Source organism: Scatophagus argus, chromosome 14, assembly GCF_020382885.2.
Source record: "Scatophagus argus isolate fScaArg1 chromosome 14, fScaArg1.pri, whole genome shotgun sequence".
In the NCBI taxonomy this organism is placed as follows: domain Eukaryota; kingdom Metazoa; phylum Chordata; class Actinopteri; family Scatophagidae; genus Scatophagus; species Scatophagus argus.
In genome coordinates this window covers 5284568-5309749 of record NC_058506.1, presented here as the reverse complement: position 1 = coordinate 5309749, position 25182 = coordinate 5284568, and the positions used below count along the sequence as shown (strand labels likewise).

Genomic DNA, 25182 nt, shown 5'->3' with positions numbered 1-25182 from the left:
ATCATAAAACGGGAGCATAATTGATTCACCCCTCCCCCATGCCGGCTGTATGACTCTCTCTGACAGGGAGTACTGAACTGAACAAACACCATTCTGGCAATAACACACAAAGACGGAAATAACAGTGTAACTCAAAACCAAGCGCAGGTATAGACTTTACACCGAGGTCAATCTGCTACACTCATCTGCCAGTACGCCGGCTCTGAGCTGATGATAAAGGGAACAAACAGTTATTTTAGGTCTGGCTTGCTCTAAATAAGGGAAGGCATGTGCAACGACTGCAGCAGGCAAGGCTGATATGAATTATTCTCTGCAAAAAAAAGATGGAAAAGGTCAGAGCCTGCATTCATCTTTTCAGCACAGTTTTTGCTCACAGCATCACCTTTTCCAGTTTTTATTCCTGTGCGTCCTTGGCCTTTTTCCCCTCATCTCTCTGGGGTAAATAAATGGAATTCTGCCATGCAGTGCAGCTCAGCAATGATGACATTTTGTCTGCTGGTTTCACTCACGATGAACCATTGTCACTCATTACACGCCACCACTGACAATGCTGTTTATTCAGAGCAATCAAAATGCTGTTTAAAAGACTGTACGTGATCCAAATAAATGCTGTTAAGATTCAACAAGATTTACACAGACCATAAAACTGCTAGCTGAGCCTCGTTGGAGATTATATTAGTTTACCTTTGCAAATACTGTTTTTAATGGGCATGAGAGGGAGGTCAGTAATTCACCAAACAAGCCATTATTGAGGCTCTGTCTCATTTCCTCATGTGAGAGCTGCTCCCTGAGTCATCATCTTATCTTTGCCTGATCCTCTCCACAACCTCACCCACTCAGGATTATGACAGCTCTGGATGGGCTGCTGAGAGGATCATTTCTCCCACACACTCTTTTGCTTTATCTACAGTAGTTATCGCCGCAGTAGGATCCCGAAGGCTTTCTGAGGAATACTAAGGCACAACAAAAACAATCTCTTCCCCGACGACAAACACCTGCCGTCAATGCATCTGTGTGTGCAATAAAGCAACATCATTAATAAAGCATTTTCTGTGTGTTTGGTAATTGTGGGTGTGTGTAAATCTCTCGCGGTATAGCTGCAGAGCTCAAGTTTGGCTTCAGGGTGATTCTTTTTCTGGCTCAAATCCAATTTTTACACATAAAACAATGTATAAATCATATTTTCCAGATGGATAGATAGATGAAGAGAGAATAGGGTAGGGGGTGTGTGTGTTTGTGTTAGTTCTCTGGAGTAAGGACGGCAGATGGTTTTCTGTTGAGGGTGTGTTGGCCGCAGCAGCTGTTCTCATTGCGCCTCTCTCCATTCTTTTCACCATCACACCCACACACACACACGCACAGTGCTCCTGAAAAGTACACCGGGATCACCTGATGGAACTAGACACTGATCCCCTCCATTATTCATGAGCTGACCAAGAGCAGCTACATGACCACCCTAATATGCTGTAAATTCCTAACACAGCACTCTCCTGCCATTGACCACTCTCTCTCTCTCTCTCTGAGTCCTCCTGTGATTTCGCACTCAGCCCAACAGCACAGACAGTTTGTCATTCCAGAAAAACACCATGAAGACTATGACATCACTCTCAAATTACGAGGGCAACAGCTCAGACTCAGTGCAGGGATAAAAATGAAGCATTTTCATTCTTGTCCCTCCCCCGACGCCTCTTTGTCTCAGCACCCCACCCCACCCCTTCACTCTTTTCCCCTCCCCTTCACCTCTCCTCTGAGGAAGAACTTCAAAGCAGCTCTGAAGTCAGTGGGATAGGGAAAGGGGATCCCTGGGGGGCAGTACCACACACACATAGTACACACACACAGATCCAAAAGATGGCTAACAAGCAGTCAAACAGTACCCTTTGAGCAGTAACTGGGTGACAGCTTCAAACGGCCCGACCCGAGAAGAGCGCAGCCGTTTCTCATGACTGTATTGACTTCAATAATACAGTTTCATGTGCCTGTTTCATCGCACATCTCTTGCCAAAACACACACACACACACGCACACACACTGTGCACACTCATGCACACAAACTCCAGAAAAATTGACTGTCTGTTATAAAAGAATTCCCTGATATCAATGGATAATAAGTCTAATATTTAATTTAGTAATAACAGATCTGAGGAATCTAATGAATAAAACATTCTCCTATTTAACAATTACCAGCTGCAAAGGACAAAGTTCATTAGAAGCACCCCCCTACTCCCCCTGCAATCCCACCACCACCCCCATAAAAAAAAAAAAAAGCTGGGTTGAATTATTCAGTTTTTAGTCCTTGATCTAAATTTTAGCGAATGTTTTTCTGCCTCTTGATGAGGATGAATCTGGGGCTACGCTCCCTTTGATCAGGAGACGAAGCAGGCGTTCTCTTGATCTTCCAAGTTGCTTAAATGCTTTCCACAGTGGGAAGTTGACCTCGAACCTAAAGTTACATCACAAATGTACAGAATCCGAATCCAAACTACTGGAAGAAAAACTTAATTTCAAGAGATTTCAAGAGGACATGAGAGGAGGATGGGCTCTGAGCAGCTGAAACTCATTTTGGCATCTTTTTCCCCATAGAAGAAATACACAGTCTGATTTGGTTATCAAGATGAGTCATACTCTGTAGCAGGGGTTTTCAAACAGTCATATACAGCTTGGGTGCTGCGGGTTGAAGAGGGGGGCACTGAGGGAGAGAATGTGAGGCAAAGATGCCGCAGGAGGTAAAGGAGCCAGGCGCATGCTGCTGTTCTAAAAACAACTGGAAGTTAGTTATTGTAGTTTAGTCAGCTGATTTAGCATACACACCCTCATGGTCAGTGTGTTACAAGGCTCAGAAGCAATTAAAGTACTTACCCTGACTTACTTAAGGAAACCCATAGTGCCTGTTTGACACAATTAGCTTAAAATTTAGCCCTCCTTCTTGGAGTCTTAACTCAGGCAAATTTGACCACAGAGACCACATACATATATTTTTAACTTCAGTGTGACTTACACTTATTTAGGATATCATTCTGTGCAATGTCCATCATAACTCCCATCATCAATGGTGCAAGCTAATGGTTAACTTCCAGATTGTTAAGAAATATAGACAAAAAACACATAGAGTATAGAATAGAATTTTAATTCCCCATAGTCAGCTGAGTATTGCTTTACTAAGCATTGGAAATAGACAAAAAACCCACTCATGATGATGCATGTGTACTGCAGGATTGTGAAAAACATCAAAAGCAAACTGCAAGAACAATCAGCCAAAGAGCGAGTGTGTGTACCTTCGTGTGTACTCACAGGAGGAGGATTAAAAATGGATGCGCTCTAACAGGAGAAGAGTGGCGTGCTATTTTGTCAGCCCGAGCACTGTGACACAGGCCTCGCTGCAAAGCCGGAGGGGTGGAGGATTTTCTTACGGGGATAATTCATCTCATGTAACCTTATTGGAAGATAGGGAGGTGCTGTATTCAGCCTGTGAGTGGGTTGCTGCAGGTCCTGATGATGGCTACAGCACCACACATCAACAGCGCATAGCTCATAACAGTTTCTCAAGGACCGCAGCCAGAGTAGACTGCGCTTAATATCAATCTATCTCAGGCCAGGGTCTTACAGCAGCTGCTAATAATTCTTCAAGATGGCTGGAAGTTACAATGCCATGATATCTTCAGTAGTGTCTGGTAGGAACAGATAAAAATTTGTAAATTTGAAATAAACTGGTGTGATTCTTTCAACTTGTTCGTATGAATTGTTCTTCATTCTTCTTGTTTACAATGGTACTGGCATACTATTAAGAGAGCTCTTTCTAATGTGCTTCCAATGTACAGGAAGTGATGTGGAACAAAATCCAGTCCCGCTTCTGAGCAAAAAAAATGACACTCCTGTTGTCGATTTGACAAATTTAAGCTTCTTTTTCAGATGAAATGTCTCAAATATCATTATAATAAATATAAGGGTGACACACAGTCTTATTCAGTCTCCCACTCTGATCGCTATGAGAAATTTACATCAAAAACAGCCAAAACAAAAATCACAGCTTCCTGGAAATAATGCTTAACACCCGTTCTGCCCGAATGATACAGCAGTAACTAGCTAGAAGCATTTCCTATGTGGATTTGGATTTGAGAGAGGAACACAGACTGACGAGCCTTTTAAATAAAACATGAAGGAGTTACCACCTGCTGTGAAAGCATACAGCCCAGCCACGCTACAGTCCTCGCCCTGCCAACTGAAGTACATTTTCAAGGAGAATCAGAAAGTCTTGTTACAGGCTCTTCCAGTTTCTTGCAAATCCTGAGTCAATTTGGCATGTCTTTCTATGAATAAGCAGAAACAACCTTCCTGTGCTCTAACAATACAGCAGTTTTGTTTTTTTAAACACACCATCAAATCACATCATGAGAAGATGTGCGACTATTGTGCTCTGACACTTAAATGCTACTTGCCAGAAACACTCCAGCCTGATAAAAGCTACCTTTCCATCCTCCCTCTGCCACCCGTTCCGCTGTCCCTCTCTCATCCCCTCGAGGCTTCACCGACAGCAGCTTCGTCCTTCAGGAGAGCTGAAGAAGAAGGAAGTAGGACAGGAGGAGGAGCTGTGTGTGTCTGCCAGCGGGATGAGCGGAGTGAAGAGCACCGAGAGAGGCTGCATGTGTCGAGCAGGGACAGCGAGGACAACCACCGAGATGCTGCAGAATGGTGGTGGGGTATCCAAGGTACCGCTGCTCATCTAGGAACAGTGTGAATGTAGAGCAGGCAGGAGACAGATGCTTTGTGGGGAAAGAGGCTGAGAGACAGACGGCAGAGGAAGATAGAGCCAAAATGACTGACATTCCTCTCACACCTCTATGAGCAGCCACATCCTAATGCAAGTTAATCCCTCTCTCAGCCTCTTACCTCACCTGGGCCTATCTTGCCTGTGACAAAATGGAAGACTGCTTCCTGAGATACACTCAGTATTTCAGTTTGTGCAGACCAGCAGTGCTCAAGTCCCATGCAGCCGAGTAGTTGGCCAGCGCTGTCTCTGTCCTGTCACTCACACAGCCCCTGCTGACTTTTCCTTTTTAACCGAGCAGCATGTCACAAACTCAAACCACAAACCAAACACTCATTTGCCATGTCGACATGGACTGCGGTAGGGCATTTGTGAATTTAGTCACACAGCTGTATATCATAATGTACCTTGCAGAGGCATGATGGCTTGTGAGATGCTGATTATTTTCCCAATTAAAAGTTAGTTTGGGTTATAAATTGTCCAAACATTATGAAAAATGTCCATTGCATTTTCCCAAACTCAAGGTGGCATCTTCGTAAACAAACAGAAAAAGCAGCAAATCCTCACATTTGAGAAGCTAGTGACAGCAAATTTTTGATTTTGAGCTCCAAAGATTAATTACTTATCAAAATGAATGCCAATTAACTTTCTGTGCTCTGACCAATGGCTTAACTGTTTCAGTGGCAGTATCAATATTTTGTGCCACAATATAATATTATGTACATTAGGAAACAGCTCAGAGCTTGTCACAAGCTCTGAGGTTCTCTCTATTGAAAATAACTTGAACAATTTGCTGTGCCTTTGGGGATTTGCTGTGTCTTTTTATCATTTGTTTTGATATTTGTTGTTTTAAATATTCTGGAATGTCCAAGGGATGTTACGTAGCCTAGTAAGACTGCAAAAGTCACAACAACGAAGGAGGTCAATTGAGCCATTGAATCATTCTCACTCTTTAAAAAGTGGTCTATAAAAAAAGTGGTCTATATGTTTATGGTTATATATATATTTTAATCTCTGAATCATTAATCCCTAAAATATCTCCTCTTTCTCTTGAATTCAAATATTGAAATGAACCCAAAGCTGTAACAAAACAACACTCCGTCAGTGCAGAGTTCAGTGCATCAGGAAATATTTACAATCAATTTACAGCTAGACCTAACGCTTTCGCCCAGCAGCACTGAAAGAAGGATTCACACATTGTTCATAAAACCACACTAACTAACAACCGTCTTCATTATAGATAGAACATTAGTAATGCTTCGTGAGCCATTAAAACAGGTACAGTGGGTGCATAAAAAAGTCTGATGTTGAAGAATTTACTATCAACATAAATTTCACTAGTCTGACAAAACGGTAATAACTCTTTCGTCTTTGTCTGTTTGCAAAACCACAAAACACAACCACTCAGTACGCGTTCGGTGGAAATGAGGAAACTATAAGCTCAGGGAAATATATGGACCGTCTTCGAATTTGCTTCTTTGGGATAATTATACTTCATATGAACAACAAAGCTAGGCATGTAGCGGTAAATACATTTAGGTTTACTGTTGTGTAATCCAGTAATTGAACACAGTGTGTAAACTGGAGTGGAGGCGGTTAAACAACACAGAGAAATGGCAACGGTATCAGAACAGTGTCGGTGGTGTTAAATGTCCGGCAGCCAGAACAGGGGGAATAAAGAAAGAACAGCTGGCCACAGTGTAGCAACGGAAACCGACGAGTTCTATAACACCACCATCTGCAAAGCGGAGAGAGGCTGCCCAGCAAAAACACGGTCTCCGAACAGCCCTTCGTCCCTGTAGTGTCTCTCTTTCTCTCTAACAAACTACCCGTATGATGAACATACGCGGTACAAACAGCACAAGACGCTAACGTAAACAACGCCTTAATACGGTCATACAATACTTATGAACCAGGAAGGGAAGGAGAGCTTGTTCTGCTTCAGTGATGCCCGTTATTATCGCTGCCTCCACCAACTTGATCCTATTTGAGCTTCTTCGAAAACTCTTACCTTTTCTGCAGTCTTTTGTCTCGTTGTCGTCGGTGTTTCTGGTGGATATCGGTGGGTATCTTACGGTAGTTTCTGTATTTGAGGCTCAGGTCGGTGCTGGTGCTGATGTTGAGCCGTGTCTTCGGTATCTTGCTCTTCGGTGTTAGCTAGCCCGCTGCCTCTGCTCGGCTTGTGGTGCTGAAGTGGACAGCGCACCGAGGAGATCTGGGAACAAAAAAACTCCACACTGCGCTTCTCTGGCCTAGCCTGCAACACAGCGCCCTCTGTCAGTCCGGAGGAGAATTGGCAGACCACAGCGAAATGCAGTCAAGCGCACTTGGATAGCGTCACCTAGCGTGGTGATTCCCATACTTTTCTGTTTGTCCTGACCAAGGGCCAAAGTGGGACAGTTTACCCACGTCATAGCCCAGAAAGAGTCCACAGACGACCTTTTTAAATATTTTAGCAGGTAGAACAAAGCTATTGTTAACATTTTTAGCAACACCTGTACTTCACCTAATGTTGAGTCAACATGTCTGCAGTGAAAAGACCTGTACATCAGTGAACTCAGGAGTGATGTTCTATGAATTGCATGCTGTGCTTCGCTGCACATTTGACATAACTCAGGGTTTAGCAAACTTTTAAACCTGGTTCAAAGAAAGTGAAAGGCTGAAATCTCTATTCAAAGCAGCCATCCTTTCACAATCTGACCTTCAAGATGGTGGTGCAAACCTGCAAATGTTGAGAGCTGCTAAACAAATAACCCCTGCTGACTAAAGCTATTCATTTTCTCTTGCATCTTTCCTTGTGCCTGCAGTGGAATGAGATACCCAGTACCACATTAGATAAAAGTGGGCTGTAGTGATTCATATTGCCCTGAGTAAATATCAGTAACCTATGGCAATAGTATACACGGAATAGTTGACCTGAGATGTGAAAGGAACTGAGAATAAATGCAGCTGTCGACTGATATTCCCAAACTATTTAAACAGACAATTAAACAGTTCATTCACAGTCACAGTAACTGACATCTCCTTCCAGTCACTTTACTAAAGAAAAAGATTTCGAGGCTGAGAAATAATTACAAGTGCATATTACCTTCATCAGAATCTAGGCATAGATCACATATAGTTCCTACGATTTTTGGGTGTACTGAAATACATTCTTTTTGCAGCTGGTGAGTTTTATTGGAATGTGATTATGCATTATTAAAAGTCTGGGAGCTGAGCGTTGAGTCTAATTATTCTACATTGCTCTCCTCTGACTTGCAGGCTCCTGCGCATCGTGCTGGATTCCAGTTAAGTTTCCACTGGGTCTGCTCTGCACGGTCACATGGGGTGTATATTGTCCCGAGAGGCGGGCTGTAAGGAGTGGTCCAGAGCAGCAGCGGGGTCGCCCTGGGTGACAGCAAAGGTGGCCTGCTCTGGCAGCAAGCTGGGGTCTGTCAGGATGGCAGTGGTGGTACTCAGGAGACGGAGTGAACTCAGAACCACTGAGAGAAATGACAAAAATGTGAAAGTTCAATGAAACATGTGGAATGATAGCAGTACTAGCAAACCATTAATACTCCTTGTGAGAATATGGGGTTTAGCTCTGCAGTGAGGAAGCAGCCATACTGGACTTACTGGGTCGTAGAGCGGGCAGGGAACAGTGTTGGTCCAGCCAGGACAAAGTGGATCGACACAGATCCTCCACACTGGCAGTGGACACCATTCCATTGTAGGACTCAAACAGCGGCTCGATGATGATACTGAACTGACACTGAGTTGAGGAAAAAAGTCTGACTCATTCAACACCAGAGTTCTTTCTTTCTCTCTGTTCTTGGTTTCCTAACATGACTGAATAGATATTAAGCATGAAGCATTACAAATCCCAGAAAAAACAAGAACAAAATCAACAAAATGTTAGACCATCTCTCAACAATTTCTGATCTCTCTCTTCTGATGTCCCGCTCGAGCCTGTTGCTTCCTGTCTAAGCATTAATAACAGGTCATAAATATATTGTTTCATTTGAAGAAGAAAAAAAAAGCTCAGTAATTAGCAGTTGAGCGCTGCAGGTTTTAAGAGATTTGTTGGGGATTATATTCAGCTGTGGATTAATACACACTGGGTGCACTAGAGAGTATTAAGTTCATTGAAGTGAATTAATTTGTTATCCATTGCAATGATGTGGCTCATTGACAAGTTTTTGACTGCTTTTAGACAACAGCGGAGCTCTAAGGCCCAAAGGAACAGGCTACATCACACTTACTGGATACACGGGCTATCATTCATTGTTGGTTTTGATCTTTTCACGGGATCTGTTCACAATGACAGAAGATATAATGTCATCAGACTTCTTTTTAATGGTTATTTCAGCCATAACATTACAAGTGAGTGCTCACTGATTTGGAAGCACCACTATACTAATGCTTGACAAAAAAAACGAGTCAATTCTGATCAGTGAATATAGAACTGACCATGGAAAGGCAAGAACATTAACAGTCAAACATGTGGCAAATGCTGCTATTGTGACCTTATGTAAAGAGCAAATACCATCTCAGAGAAGTGCATGTTTTTAATTTAGAATATCAGCAAACAGATAAATGCACAATCCCTGGAGGAACCAAGGAAAATATTCATGGCAAGAAAACACCCCCGAGCTGTTTTTGTGCAACACACAAAGATAATAAAATTGTAATCTAATCTTCTTATCTTGCCTTCAGGATAAGGGCAGAGATTTAGTGGTCATTCAGGAAAAAGTTATGGATTAATATCATAGTATTTTTTTATGCTCCTGGCATTTGCAACACATAGCCATTCATTTTATCTGTCTGATTACAGAGACACCCCAGAGGAGAAATGTGCTCTGTTTGAATTAAAAAAAAAGCTATTATATGTGAATCTGCACTGCATGGAATACATTTCAAAAATGCTGCATCATAGTAACTCTGCGTGCTTCCAGATTGGCCTAATGCCTGGTTTAATTAGTTCATTTGGATTCAAAGAAAACAGTTGGAGAACAAAATAAAATTTGATATTCTTCCAAAGTCTGAAGAAGTCAGTTGATGCTGCAGCCAACAACTGCAAAATAATGAAATATACTGTAAGAACCTCACATAGGAATAGATGGGTACATTTAATACTCAGTGCTGGAGGATAATATGTTATGCAGACTAAGTTTTAAAGTTGTGTTTGTGACAGTGTGGAGTTTTAAATAACCAGATTGACATTTGTAAGGATACAATCCAGAACTTCCAGTTTTGCAGCGTCTGTGCTTGGACGTACTCTCTGAACTTCTGCCTCATGTTGTCAAAGCGCTGCCGTGTGATGGGCACGCCGGTGGCTGGTAGCTGCTGCTGACACGCACTGCAGGGAGACGCAAAGTGAGTCAACAAAGCAGTGAGGTGCATATTCCTGTCAGTAAGGAAAGGCCAAAATGAGTCAGTGAAGGAGAGGTTCTCAGTTTTTTTTAAGTCTGTCTAAAATCAATGGTCCGGTGCTCGTATGTACGGTGAAACACTTTTTGCTTGCTTTAATCATCCCTCCTGTTCATACTGGCCAAGAAATGCCTTCCAGCTGAAGTAGTGAGGGGTAAAATCTGTCATTCCGAAAATGGAAACTTACCCTTAAAATGAAATGCTAATATCACCCTGATGTAACATTAAACCAGAATATCCATCCAATCCTTGTGGCTCTGTCCACACACACACCACACACACACACAGATGTGAAGCCTAGCTAAAGGTCTCACTTGATGGCAGAGTTCAAGAGCAGGATCTCCTCTCTCAGTCTCTGAGCCTCCTCGTGCAGCTGAGCTCTCTCCTGCTGCATCTTACTGATGTACTCAGCAGTCTTCTGCAGTGTGGTGGCTTTGCTGATCTGTGACAGCAGATATGGGGGTTAGCACATGTCAGCAATACACCACAATCACTCAAAAATATTCAATATTACTAAAGTTATAGTTCATAGTCCATAGTTCATAAATATGAGATGTTTTCTTAGCTACTTTACATCTCATACAGTTTTCCAGTTAAACTGTGCATCAACTACGCCCCTGCCTTTCAGCACTTGTATCTCTAATGCAGTTGCACATCCATTCACAGTACCTTTATGCTTGGCTGAGAGCTGAGTGTTGTCACAAGATTATGTAAAGTGTCAAAACCCAGTTTGATGTTAAAACGCCTCTTCTGCTCTGCAGAGATGTGAGTTATCCTCCTGGTCTCTGTTTGCTGCAGATAACACAGCATAGAAGCATGTACATCACAATGCACACCCACATTCACAGAGCGGGTGAACAAGAACTTGGTTGTACTTAAATAAAAAATCCCTGTTGTATTATGGAAACAGTAAATGAGAAAGACAGTGGGTCTTACCTTACTTGTTTCTATCTTTCCATGTCCTGAGAAGCCTGAGTGTAAGGACTCTGAATTGGAGGTTTTATCTAAAGGGTTTGGTGGTGAAGTTTGGCCTGGATGTCCTGGAAAATTAACTAAGAGAAATATTTCTTTCAAAACCAAAAAGATCAACCTCATGCTGGCACAAGAGCAGAAAGTCAGGGGATCACCAAAGTCAGATGCCTGCTGAAACTCAACAGCAAGTATACAGAAGTGTTAGCACTGAGCAAGTCAGTGTCTCCAAAGTGCTTTACAGTGTATTCCTTGAAAATGACCATGTTATTATTCACTATCATTCACTAATTAAAAAAAGATATGATCTATTACTGCAATTGAAAAAGGTTCAGTGTCATTTCATTTGAGTGTTTGGGAGCACCGAGTGGCATACCTGTTAAGGTGCTCCTGTCTGTGCTGTAGAGCTGGACGGGAGATAGTTTCTCCGTCTTGGGAATGAGGAGGGTTGTGTCCGTGTGTGTGGAGCTGTGGGTGAGCAGGGCAGACACTGCCGAGCCCCTGGAGGTGCTGGCGTGGGGTCCACTGTGACCCAGGGTGGCACTCTGGCTATGCAGAGGCATCAACACTGGGATGCCCGCAGGCCAAGCAGGTCCCTGCTGCAGCTGTGATGAAGCTCCTCCAACATGCGTGCTGCTGCCTGACTGCTAAACGACACACAATCCCTACTTAGACATGCCTTTCCAAAAAAAGGCTTATTTTTATTTTACCTGAAGAGGATGTTAGGCGATTTAAAGGGTAAATTACTCAAAACCCAAAAACAGTTATAGGCAACCTTGAAATAACTTCATATATGATTATAAACTTTTAAGCTTCATATGATAATATTTACTAGCTTCTGCAATGTTTTACATTCAGTCAAATATCACAGTGTGTATATTTTGGATAAAATTGCCTTCGCTTGCTCATACGCCACTGTTGTAGGTGTAAAAATAATTACAATATTTGCAAAAACATTTTTTTTCTTGAAATATATTTCTTCAAGACAGAAATCATTGACCAACCAAGGAATGGTTTGCACACAGACCCCAAAACCACAACATGTAGTGTTTTGTACAGATTACACAAATGAGATATAACATGTAAATTTGTGAGTCTGGCACTGGTAGCTGCAGTTGTGTTATCTTTGCATAGTGCCAGGCTAACATTTCCACTTTTCCCAGTCTTCATGCTAAGCTATGTCAACCAGATTCATTTTTAACATACAGTGGCATCGACCTCTCATCTAACTCATGGCAATAAATCAAATTATCAAACTCCCAGACAATCTTTTCCTTTAAGAAAATCTATCATATATTGTTGAGATGCTATGCTAAGCCAGTTATGAAGACAAATGAGCAAAGGTCTGGTGATACTAAGGACAGGCTCACCGAGGAGCTGGGAGATGATGACTTCTGACCTTTGGTTGTCACCAGGTTTGTGTCAAATCCTAGTGATGGCTTCCCTGAAAGCACAAAAACAAATAGTTCATTCCTTCTGACAGACACATGATTCCATGTATTTGTTCAGAGGAATAAGTACCTAACTGACTCACGTTCACGGGTGCCGGAGGAAAGCAGCTTAGCCAGGCAGCTAGTGGGAGTGGGTGCCTGGATGGATGGGGAGCCAGGCTGAGCCACAGGGGGATCAGCTGTCCTCACTCCTCTTGTCTTTTGCTTGTGCTTCCCTCTGACCCCTGTTACACCCATCTGCTCTGGGACTGAGAAGCAGTGGGCCACAGTGACAGAGGGCAGCGCTGCGTGGACGGGGTCGGACAATGCAGATGGGTAACTGAGAGAGTGGGAGGGGGTCGGGGGGTATGGGTCCCCTGTGTGATGGTAGCCATGAGCCTGGTGCAAAGAGCCCTGGGTGCCCACAGTGGAGGCAGTGTGAGTGATGACAGTGGGGGTCCCGCTGATCATCGTGCAGGAACCAAACTTGCGGCATGGCAGTGGGTACAAAAAAGGAACACTTAAGGAGGAGGGCTGTTCCATGCTTGTGGTGTATGATAGAGAAACAGGTGGATCAGGGTATGCCTGATGTCCATAAGGCATGGTTCCTGATATCATGCTAGATGTGTGGTATTCACCACATCCCAGCTCCGGTCTGGTCGGGTTTGGCCGGGAACCGGATGAGGAGGGCTGAAGAAAATTGTTGGATGACAGCTATTTTACTGAATAAACACAAGTACTATTAGTTGCTCTTTAAATATTTCTGAAGCAACACATTTCACAAGCAGGAAGAGCTGTTTGCAGTAGTACTACCTGTGCCAGCTGGGTGTCGATAAGTAGCTGAGGGGTCGTTACCACAGGGGAGGGAACTGGAGCAAACTCTGTGCCGGATGGACTCTCAAAATAGCCACAGTCAGCAAAACCAGTCTGCTCAGTGGGCTGTCCCCGGTAGTTCATAAAGATATCTGCCACACACACACACATACACACAAACACACACACACACACAGACAGTTAATCTTAAATCTTTAATTTTAATGTTAATTCTAAAAAAATCAAGCTTTGACAACAAACACATACCGTCAGTTCAGTCTACTCCTTTTTTCTTTCCTTTCCTATTTACCTGTTTAAAATTGTCATTAAAATCTTTTTTCAGGACCAACCTGGTCATGACAGTGGGATAAATACAAAGTTCTGACAATAACTAACTCACTACATGCACATAAACAGGCCTAGTAGGCATTGTGATTAACCCAGACCATCTGCATGAGTTGTTTACTTAACAGAGCCCAATGAGATAATGTATCCAGAAGTACCTGACAAACGACTGACGTTTGAGTCCATACTTTCAGTATAAACATCATGTGAAATAACTTAAGCTTCAGCTTTTGAAGGACTGAAAAATGAAAGAGGATGAAAAATCAAAGACAGTTAATTTTACAATTAATAAAGAATTTAGTTTGCAACTTTTTGTCACCTCAAATAATGTGACACGAAATTAGTTTGAAATTCATTCATTTCAGAAATTCAACTTCAACAAATTCAAACAACAAAGCAGAGAATAAGAGCACAGACTGAAAACATCAAGCAACAAGCCTCCATGCAAAATGTATCTCTGTACGAGGTGATCGTTCAAGGTATCTGCTTCATATCTGCCAGGTCACGTATTTTTGGAGCCACGCTGGCAACTGACTGCAGCAAGCTGCCATCTGTGGGTTTAAAACAGTTTATTTACACTTACATTGCTGCATTCAGAACAACTTTTGAACAGTCGAGGAATCAAATATCAAATTAGTCTTTCTGCCTCAGTCTATGAAACACTTATTTCAGCCTTTAAGAGCAGGACACCTATTATGAACACATACAGTATTTGGAACCCAGCGTGATACAAGCTTTATAAACACAGGGCAAAAGTATGGCACAATTCAAAAATACATACCAGCATGTCAAAGATTTCATCTCAGAATGGAGAAGATATTGGCATAACATGTTGAAGAGAAGCACAGTGGTAGACTGCGCATAAATTAAACTCATGGCTGTGTCGCTCTGACAGACACTCACTAGCTCCCTGAACCTTGTGACCATGAGAGAGGCAGACAGCTGATCCCCGAGGACCCTGCCAGCACTGTGAGAACAAACAGCTACGCACACACATGCACACAGACAGAAGACACAAACCCACACACATATTACAGCAGTGGGCAGCAAGTTGTCTCTGGGTTACAAAGGCTGACTTGTAGCCACAGGGCTGCCGGATTGCTTCACTGAAAGTAACACAAAGGCCACAACAACCACAGCCATTGTGCCCCTGAGCAAGGATCTGAACTCCAACCTGCTTTCTCCCTCCTGCCTGAAGCTCTTCAAGCTCTCACAGCCTTCCTAGTTATCCTGCTGCTCTGAAAGGGCAAGCATCCCTGGGCTTAAGCCATCCTCTGAGGCATCTTTATATACAGTTAATTTATAAAAGAATTTAGGAGTCAGTAATAAGAGAATTAAATATGTTGCACCAAAACATTAGTATTTATTTGGAGTCATGTTTGTGTCCATGTTATAAAATAGATATAATATTTACTCTCCTTTTTGCTCTGTTTTTGGTCTCCACCACCTCCTGAGGGAAACGGAGGGCTGCTTAATGTTTCGGTATATTCAGTGGATTTATAATGTTTTCTCCTGAAAATAGTTCCCTGCTGAGGCTGAAAATGTCACTGGTTAGAGCAGAGAGAGTGAACCAAAACAGTTAAGCTGTGAGACAAAAGACACTAAAAGGCTACCTGGTGCTAATTCTCTGTGGAATTATCATTATGAGGGATCTCTTTCAGATTACACCTATTCACTTAACTATGAAAATATGGATTAAAGCCATTTTAATCAATAATCATAATTACTTGCAGGAACAGGCATCTTTGTCTAGTATTAAATCAACTTTCTAATTAGGACAACTTTCCTAACTTTCCGAGGTAATTGTCAGAATTATCCTCTTCAGGGCTTTGAACAGAGGTCATCAAGAGCTTGTTTTTGGAGAAGGAAGTTTCGTGATCTCTCAGCCCATCCCTTTACACCCCACACCCATCCCCCTCCCAGCCTCATATGTGGTACCAGAACCAGGGGCTGTGGTTAAATACATCCTCTTCCACTTCCCCATTTCCCTGGCTCAACCCAGGATCTGACCCCCCTTTAAACTCTGTGGACCAAGTAATATAATGAGTGTCACTTGGAAACAGATTTTTAGAATAACAATACACATCAAAATGCAATGTAAAAAAATATCTGTGATAGGTAATTTAATCTTAAATTCAGATTTAAAAACTGAATAATAAAATGTATTATTTTAATTTCATATTTTTTGTGAATTGCGCACTGTCAGAGACAGACACTAAAAGGACATGTATACTGCAGTCATTGAATAATTAACTATGCAGGACAAAAACTAAGTTGAAACTGGATGGATATGATGCAGTTAAAGCAAAATCAAGAAAAGAATTGATTTTTGAAATTAGATTTGCAGCCAGTCTGTGTCAGCATGTGAGGATCCCATCGGCAGACAAGCTCACACAAAGACAGACAGGTGGTAGAGAGTACCTGGTATATCCATGAAATCATCCAGGTTGGGTTGCAGTGGAGTCAGGCCTGGCTGGATTATATCAGCATTGCTTGTGTACGCTGAGGACGAAGAGAATGAAAGATTATCTTTCATCATAGAGAATTTCCTTATTTATAGGGTGGGTTCCTTTGGCTGACTTGTTTACCCATGTGACCATCAGCCACACCGAGTGACAAAACCATTAACCATTAACATAATTTCTCATATCAGTCCATTCAACACAAGGCTATACAGTCAGGAGCCAGTTAGGTTAACTTAGCATAAAGTCTGGAAATGGAAACAGTTAAAAATCCACCTATCCACCTCTAAAGATCACAAATTAACAAAATCGTACATGTTATTCATTTAAATCTGAGTCAGAAATAAGATTTGTGTGTTTTCCAGTTGATGACAGTTGGAGCTGCAGCACTAGTCGATTAATCAGTTATGGTTCCAACTCCTTAAATGTAAGGATGTGCTGCTTTTCTGACAGTAAATGAAGTCTGTAGGTTTTGGAATGTTGACTGGAAAAAGAAGCAGTTTGAAGACGTCACGCAGGGCTCAGAAATTGTGGTTTGAATTTCACAGTTTTGTGAAAGTGTGAAAATAACTGGCAGATTAATCAATGATGAAAATAATTGTTAGTTGCAGCCCTAGTGGCAGTCATTCAGTACAATCAGCTCAGTTTGATCATTCAGTATTAAAGATTTTTTGGTGGATGTGCCAAAAAAACCTCCTGACTGTTGCATGGAAGCACATGTCCATATCAAACTAATGAGAAAGGTATGGACAAAAAACACAGAATACAAATATATCTCATGGAAAAAACAAAACTGTTCCAACTTAACATAATATACATACAGTTGCATGTACTGTATCTATCCATAATTTGGTCCTTTAGGCTCCTGTTCGTGGCAGACATGACATAAAGCTAGGCTAATGAGTTTTGACAGTTATTTGATCATAAAATAAAGAAATTAAAATAGACCCAGGAATTTATTTTCAGCCAAATGATGCATCCACATGATAAAGACATAGTTTAATTACTGTATGTCACACAGCCCGCATTTCACTCGTCCATCCAAACACAGCTTAATGCTGCATTTGGGACTGATCTGAGGCCAGTGCAAAGTCACAGCAGAAAGTCACACAAAAATTTCAGAATGCTGACTACTCACTGTCATGTCGGTCACTGGCCCAGGGACATGGCTTTTGTGTCATGGTGAAGAGAGTGTCGGAGATGTCGGACAGAAGGCAGTCCAGGTCAAACATGTGGGCCTCTGCTGGCGCAGCCTCAGGCTCCTGGTACATCTGATTGGACCATTTCTCCAGCTTGGCCTGGCAGATCTGACCCTGGAGCACATTAAGCACAGTTTAAAAACAATTTCAAATCATATTTTAACACACAAATTAAGTCCTTGATCCATCCATTAAAGGACTTGCTACAAATTGGACTGAAAGTTGCAAAATTAGTGAATCCAGTTATCCTTAAAAACACAACAATGCCAATTCAGTACAAAACAATATGCACCCACTTACATAAAACCAAAATTACACACATGTAACAGTGCCATCTTCTCCTCTATGACATGTAGTTTGTGGAAAACAAGCCAACCAAACATGTAATGCCATGTTGTTGCAAGTGCCCAATCTCCCCTTAAAATCTACTAAAAGACTCACAGAAAATTAAGCTCCAGGGCCGTCTTTTCCCTCTGCTCGAGATGCTTTGCTTCACCCTGATCCTCTTGTCTTTACCCACCACTTCAAAACCTGAAGCTACATTTATAGGGAAGCCCAAATTGAGCCGGAAACTGTTTTGATTACGTCTAGGCACACGACATCCCCTCTTATAATTTATTCATTTACCTTTCGATTTGTTGTCTTTGGGGCAAAATGTAAGTGTACAAGTAGAAATGAGGTAAGATTGCTGTGTGCATATGCATGTGTGTGTGTGAGAGAGAGAGTGTGTACAGTGCATGATGAAAAAGCAGTTTTGACATATTGTTCAAAAACACTACCCCCTTACAGGTTATCATTATGCCAGCTTTGTTCATTTCTTTATTTTCATGTCTCACCATTTCAATAAGAGCAGCAGCCTTTTGTCCCTGACCTAATTCTGGCAGTCACACTCACGTGCGAGCAAACAGGCAGCCAAGTCCCCTACCAACACGAACTGCTGCTGCCTCCGTCCACATGCACATGAGCACCTCGCAATTTCTCACTTCCGACGGGTATTGTTTACATTTTTTGAGGGGTTTTCTAGAACTAGGTGGTGCACAATATTAAATTTATCTTAAAGTGAAATGAGAGAAAATCCAAAGAGGTGAAGCGAGATGTGATTAAATTAAATATGCAGAAATTAGAATTTGCAGATTAGGTTAAATTTAATGATATGGAATGAACACTTCTCCCTTTTGTCCTCCTGTACTCACATTGAATATAGGACAAGGACAAACATCAAGACTAGTGTACAAGCTACACTAGTGACTCTTCAAGGCACTGCAGTGCTTTGAGCCAAACCCTAACATTAGCATGCTAATACGCTCACAATAGCTGTTTCTCAAACTAAAGGATGCTCACTGGCTTCTGGTCCTAAAGAAGCTAGGCAAGACTCCTTCCTATCATGCAGAAAACACATATTTTGGAACAAGGTACGCAGTGAGCACCATAGAAAAGGTTGAGCCTTTAATGCTGTGATGCTGTTTCTTCGCTCTCATTCACCATTTTTAAAAGACCAGCAAAGCGTTAACTGTTTAGCAAGTAATATTTACCAAGTTTGCAATGTAAGATTAGTATATTAACATGCTAACATTTGCCAGTTAGAACCAAACAGTACAGATGAGATGAAGGGAGTATCATTAGTTTTGCTAATTTGTGATCATAAAATAAAGTATTGCACAAATTACAAATTTAACCTCATGATGTTGCTCCAAGAAAAGTCAGGGGATCACCATTTCTTACTTATTTTATCCTGAATTTTGCTTACCAAATTTCATGGCAACCCATCCAGTCACTGTGAAGACATTTCATTCTGAATCAAAAACGTCTACATTGTGGTGGTACTACATGCAAAGTCAGGGGGTCATCAGTAGGATCCATTCTCTAGATAACATGAATGTCTTTCTGGGCCAATCAGCTGGACTGTCCAACGGACTGTGCAACATCAAAGTAAATACTTCTCATAGATTTAGCAGATCACATTCCTATTACTGCCTATATATATATATATATATATATATATATATATATAGGCAGTAATAATATTATAGATGACTTCATTTGGTAAGTTGGCATGACTTTGTTTCAGTTTCAAAGTTAAGTTAAGTTTTAATGTGAAGGCTGACAGATTAGTATGTAAAAAAAAAAAAATCCCTTGGATATGATGTCTGGTGAAAACAGATAAAGACACTTTCTCTATACAAATCAGATTGTTTAAGACTTTATGAGTATGGGGTTGGAGGCAAATTTATATAGTCAATTCAAATTTTGATTGGGGCTTTGAGAGTTGAAAGCTATTATAAAGTTTATGACATAAACACTAATGTTACTGAGGTGTTTTTTCCAGGCGCTGCATGTAATTTGTTCAGAGAGAGGCGAGATAACACTTTCGAGCCATGAAACATAAAAACCTTGTTTAGGGATCTTTGACCTGTCAACTGCATGCTGATATGTGCCCTTTGATGTGCCGTACAATACAGTCTGAGCAACAGACACAGTGATATTATCTTTGCAGCGGTCCTAAGTTTGACCTCAGGTAAAACATGGAGTTCCAATAACACAGTAAATCTAAGAGCGACTAAAAGCAAAGGAACCGTGATGCCGAAGGTGAAAGAGGGATTTTGTGGGGTGACACAGTGGCACTGAGGGCTGTCGCACTTGTCGCATTCTCATGTGAATACTATCATGTAGGAGATGCTTCCCAAGGGTCCCTCCCTCTTGTTGTTCCTCTCTGCTGTCTCTCCTCTTTCTCACATCGTCTTTTGTTTGTTTGTGCCACCTTGACGTCACTGTCACACTCGCTGCCCCTCTGCTGCTCAACTTTCACAAAGGAGAGGTAGGTCAGATTTGATTGAATGACATTAAATTCTGCAGCTTATTCACTTGAATAAAGATAAAGCCTAGGGGGTATTTTAAAGGTATTGTCACTGTTAGCAATCAGCATGTGTCAATTGCCTACAAATGCCAGGCCATGACGCAAGCTGTTTTGCACATTTTCTTCCGCTTTTTTGATGTTCTCTTCATCTTTTTAGTTAACTGTGGGAAACTAAATCTATGTGCTAAAAATAGCTGCTTTGGGGACTTTGATGATCATATGTTGCGCTCCACATGCATTGAAAAGTAAGCAATGTTAGCAGGTCACCGACACTCACACTGAAGTCTGGATAAATTGGCCAACTTCAGTTTTTTGGGTCAGTATCATTAGTTGTTAGTGATATTCCAAAATTTACAGAGGGACAGACAACTGAATAATATAAAAGCAGGACTTGTGTCATACCTCTTGTAGCATTGATAGAATATCATCCTTCTTTTTCTGAAGCTGCAAAAGACAAAAAGAGAAGTCTGATTTTGAAATAAAGTCTACAGCCATGTGAGCAGCAGGTATAACATTCACCATGCTCACCAGCATACCATAGTGATTTTGCATGCAAACATTTGCAATTCAGAATTTTAACCTGACACTGGTGCTGCAAATCACCAATGTTATAAAAATTCATCTTGAGAGGACCACGTATATCTGTACTAGATGTAATGGCAGCCAACAGAAAAAAAGTCAGGCGATCACCAAAGTCAGTAGGATACACCATCTGGTCATCTGTGTATACATATTGTTAGGATGAGTGGAAACTTTAAATTGCTGCTGATGCTACTGGAACACTGGGGATGTCCAAAGTAATCCGAATTTATCCTTTACGGAATATATGTCACCAATTTTGCAATTACCCATCCAGTTATGAGCCACACACTCACACCACCCAAGAGCGGGACAGAGTGCTTTACACGCTCATTTGTGTCCAGTGCAGTCAGAGTGTTTAACAGCAGTGGAGACTACAGACTGACATCATCAGCAGCAGACTGTCAGACGCCCCCTGCCATAGCCTCTTTCACTGTATACTGCACTATAACACTATCCACTTTGGGACAGCACTGCACTCCTCTTGGACATATACAGTGTGTGCATATTTTGTTTTTAGTGTTTAATACACTATAGCTTACTTGCATGCATGTTTGTATGTTTTCTTTTTATTGTAGATTTTGTTTTTAGTATTTAATATATCATAGTTATTATCCTATTTTTTTATTTTTTGCCACTTGTTCACTCCTGTACTTATTCTGCCCTGAGATGCTGCAATACTTGAAACTGCACTGTGGGGATGAATACAGGATTATCTAATCTTATTATCTACTCTCTTATGTGAAGATATGTCAGTCATAACCAAAAATGTCAGCCTAGAGGAAAATTCAAGGAATCTCCAAAAAACAGTTAAGGTATATCCTCTGGAAACCATGAATATTTCTACAAGATTTCACATCAGTTTAAAAAATTACAAGAGATTAAATAAAATGAGCTCTCACCCTCTTTTTATAGTAAATCCTCCACTTGTGATACTCCTTGATCACCACTTCAATCCTCCGCTTCCAGTAGCTGCCCTCTAATACGATTGCCTGTTAACATGATACAGAAATATTAACTTTCTGTACAGAGGAAACTACACACATGCCCAATGCCATCAGTGATTATCAAAACTCATAACCGCACACATGCATGTTTTATTAAAGGAACAATTCACGCAATTTCAGTCATTACTTACTCACTGCTATGCAGAGGGAAAGTCAGGTGAAGTTTCTGAATCCACAAAACAATTCTGGAAATTAACAGAAAAACAATGTTGCAGCAATCTCATAAACAACTGAAGCAGCTGGGGACTTCTTTTAAACAGTTCCAAAAAACCCCATAAAATGGCTCCATACAGCTCATCCACTAAGCTAAATGCAACAGCATGCACCCTGTCTGAAATGGGTACACAAGCTTAAACATGCATGCATGCACCACTAGACGATTTTAAAGTTTACCTTTACCTGGTAAGGGGAAGCTTGCATTTTGTCCAGGAGCACACGTGTGCTCATGGGTTTAGCTTTTAGCTTTTAGATTTCGGCTAAACAAGTCTAAAGCCTCTTCAGTTGTTTAGGAGATTGCTGTCATGCTGTTTTGCTGTGAAACTCAAGAAAGGTTTTGTGGACTCAGAAACTGCACCCTACTTTCCATTGGCATAGGGCTGAGTAGATAATGACTGAATTTTCATTTTTGGGTCAACACTTCCTTTAGTAGTAGTTAAAGCAGCTTTCACTTCAACAACCTGATCATTAAAAATATCACTGATCACTTACTTCAGGCTTTCGGTGAGAATCGGCCTCTGAGCCTTCCAGCGGTGTGACAAACCCACACACTGGGTTCTTTCTCTTCTCCACATCTAAACACAGCAAGTACACAGCAACAAAATCAACAGAGTAACATCTGTTTGAATAGAGAACATATATAACATTTACTGTTTACATGAATGAACGCAGCGAGTGAAAAAAGGTATAGTCCTGTTCAGATCCTCACTTCTGTTCTGTCACTTAGTTGTCCTTCTCTTTTCATGTCTTGTCTGAGTTCTGTTGCATTTTGGCAGTAATGTCCCTCTTCATTGTTAATGGAGAGATGTAAAAGAATATGGAGGCAGCAGAGAGAGGAGGTGAAGAGCGGTGGACTCACACTGAATAAACCAAGCTCTCCAGATCGCATTGTTCAGACGGATCTTATCTCTCCACAGCAGCCGCAGACCCTTAAAAGACTTCCACTTGGGAGAGACTATCTTACCGCTGCAAAAAAAAGGAAAAGAAAAAAAAAAGCCACAATCATAGTTTTGTTAATGGAAAATGTGTAGCGTTCAATGTGCTGCTTCGTTTTTTCCCCTCTCTTGAAATGAAAGAGGGACAAGTACGGGTAGATGATCTTCAGAAGAAAATGGACACAGTGGAAAAAAAAAAAAAAGTCACCATCTCCCCCCTGTTAGATATCTGTCCCGATTTTGACTAATAGGTCTCAATCTGTTTATTCACCAGTGCAGTGTCAGGCTGTCCCTCAGGCTGCTGCGAGCTGAGGAGAGGCCCCCTAATGTGAGGTGCTCAGAGAGTTGCTAGGAGGCCAGAAGGGGGTCACTTGGAACATGCTTTTAATGGAGTAACATCGCTGCATGTCACACACTCAAAAACAGCAGAGGCAGCATATTACTGAGAAAAAGAAAAAAAAAAACTATTTGGAGAAGAATCAATTAACACCAGTCTGGTTAATGATAAAGCTCTTCATAACAAATTTGTGGCTTTGTTGTACCGGTTACCAGCTCTGGCTCAGGGTTTATTGCACAACTATCATCAAGCTAAAAAGAAAAATAAAATTTTAAAAAAATAAAGTGCCAAACAGTCACTGGTAGAAAAAATGTTTTCTTCAGACTAAAGGTTGCTGACTACCCTTGTGTACAAGTTGTTAAAGCAGGACTAAATTTTTATTTTCTCAGTCGCTGCAGGAACAAGTTTGAATCACTCAGACAAAACACATTGCTCACTTAAACATGAGGAGGATAAAGCTAAAAGGCAAAAACGGATGTATGTAACACTGTCCTAAAATAAGCATGGTGTGAAGACACTTTATTAAAAAATATATATATATATACAAATAAGCATCTGGCATCATTTCAGGATCTTCTCTTCTTTCCCTCTGTTACACTGTAACCTCTCCAGTGCTGCCAACTAGAATCAAAGTCCAGTTTTCAGTGAAGACTTTCCAAACTGTTGCACAAGAGACTGCAAAATCCCTCTTCCAACACATCCAAACACATTACAACTCAACCCTCAGTTTCAAAAGAGAAACCTCAACAGATATTTTTATGTGCAGGCTCATGAAACATTACGTAAATTCTGAAGTAGCGAGGGGGGAATATTAAATATGTCCTGCAGGTTCATTCTTCAAATGAATGTGCTTTTTAATACTTTGGGCACTGTTTCATTTGAGAACTTTAACATGAAAAACACGCGTGAAAGCTCCAAAATACCTCATTAAATAATGTATTTATGTACATGAAAAAAGTGGGCTAGCCTGAACTGCAGGGGATAAAAGTGGATTTCAAAGGGTGGTTCTAGTTTAATAGGGACCCACCTGTAGGCCAGGGACATGCAGTCAAACAGGCGGGTCAGAGTGGGGTCGATGCTCAGGCTGCCGGAGCTGAGCGGGCCGTATCGGTACGTCTGGCACCACGTCCTGTTCACAGTGTCAAAGTCATAATATGTGAGAGAGCCGCCGCTTTTCCTCCTGCGCGGCGCCGAGTCGCTGTGGGGCGACGACACCATGAAGTGGCCGCTGTGGATGACCTGTGTGCTGTGGAAAGGGGCGGCGGACGGTCCGGTGCCGGCGGACACCTGAGCGGTTCCCCCCTCCGCCTCCGAGTCCGAGTCCGAGGAGTCCTGGAGCTGGCTCCGTCCAGCTGAACAAACTGTCCCTTTGCCCGCCATGCTGCGCTTCCACTCAGGGTTTGGTTGACTGTCCGTCAGTGAACAGTGAACTTTCTCCTCCACTGACTCGCCCTCCTCCTCCCTTGTTTTCCTCAGATAGTCCGATATTTCCTCAAACAAGCGGCGCTCTCCAACAGCACCGAGGCCTCTCATCTGTCAGCTGAGAGTCAACTGAGACACATAGCATTGACAGAGTGTGTGGACTGTTGAGTAAGAGCTACTATCGTTATGTCAACTTGCTTTGGTGGTAAAGTCCTTCCCACCAGGACGGTAATTATTAATAGACCAGCCCTAATAATTATTACTATTTTTTTTTAATTAGAACGTATTACGTATGAAACCCTCAGTATTAACTTTATATTTACTCTATAATACTTTGAGTAAGTCTTTTTTGAGTTTCTTATAAGATACTTTTATGGGATGTTCATAAATTAATTTAATAGCAGGATATTCTGAGCAAGGATGCCATTTTTAAATAGCCA

General features: G+C 41.6%; 2 protein-coding genes across 5 annotated transcripts in view; both read right to left on the bottom strand.

The window, feature by feature from the left end:
* Positions 1-7347, bottom strand: part of srrm3 (serine/arginine repetitive matrix 3) — a 65765-nt gene extending 58418 nt beyond the window's left edge. For all 3 annotated transcript variants that reach the window (XR_006845272.1, XR_006845273.1, XM_046411431.1), the window contains exon 1: positions 6777-7347. The gene's annotated coding sequence lies outside the window, so the exon portion shown is untranslated. The remainder of the gene's footprint in view (positions 1-6776) is intronic.
* Positions 7348-7722: 375 nt separating this feature from the next.
* Positions 7723-25018, bottom strand: LOC124070397 (carbohydrate-responsive element-binding protein). 2 transcript variants are annotated; one of them, XM_046410280.1, is made up of 17 exons: positions 24348-25018; positions 22908-23014; positions 22541-22623; positions 21728-21817; positions 20649-20690; positions 17332-17506; positions 16153-16233; positions 13387-13538; positions 12678-13263; positions 12514-12587; positions 11520-11790; positions 11111-11226; positions 10844-10966; positions 10489-10616; positions 9980-10103; positions 8381-8510; positions 7723-8247 (listed from the first exon to the last, which is right to left on the bottom strand). In XM_046410280.1, exons 1-17 carry the CDS (start codon positions 24851-24853, stop codon positions 8084-8086), a joined length of 2952 nt encoding a protein of 983 aa, XP_046266236.1. In that variant the 5' UTR covers positions 24854-25018; the 3' UTR covers positions 7723-8083. The 2 variants fall into 2 exon arrangements, with proteins under 2 accessions (XP_046266236.1, XP_046266237.1); XM_046410281.1 differs by having other exon boundaries at positions 11520-11787; positions 24348-25017.
* Between the last annotated feature and the right edge of the window lie 164 nt (positions 25019-25182).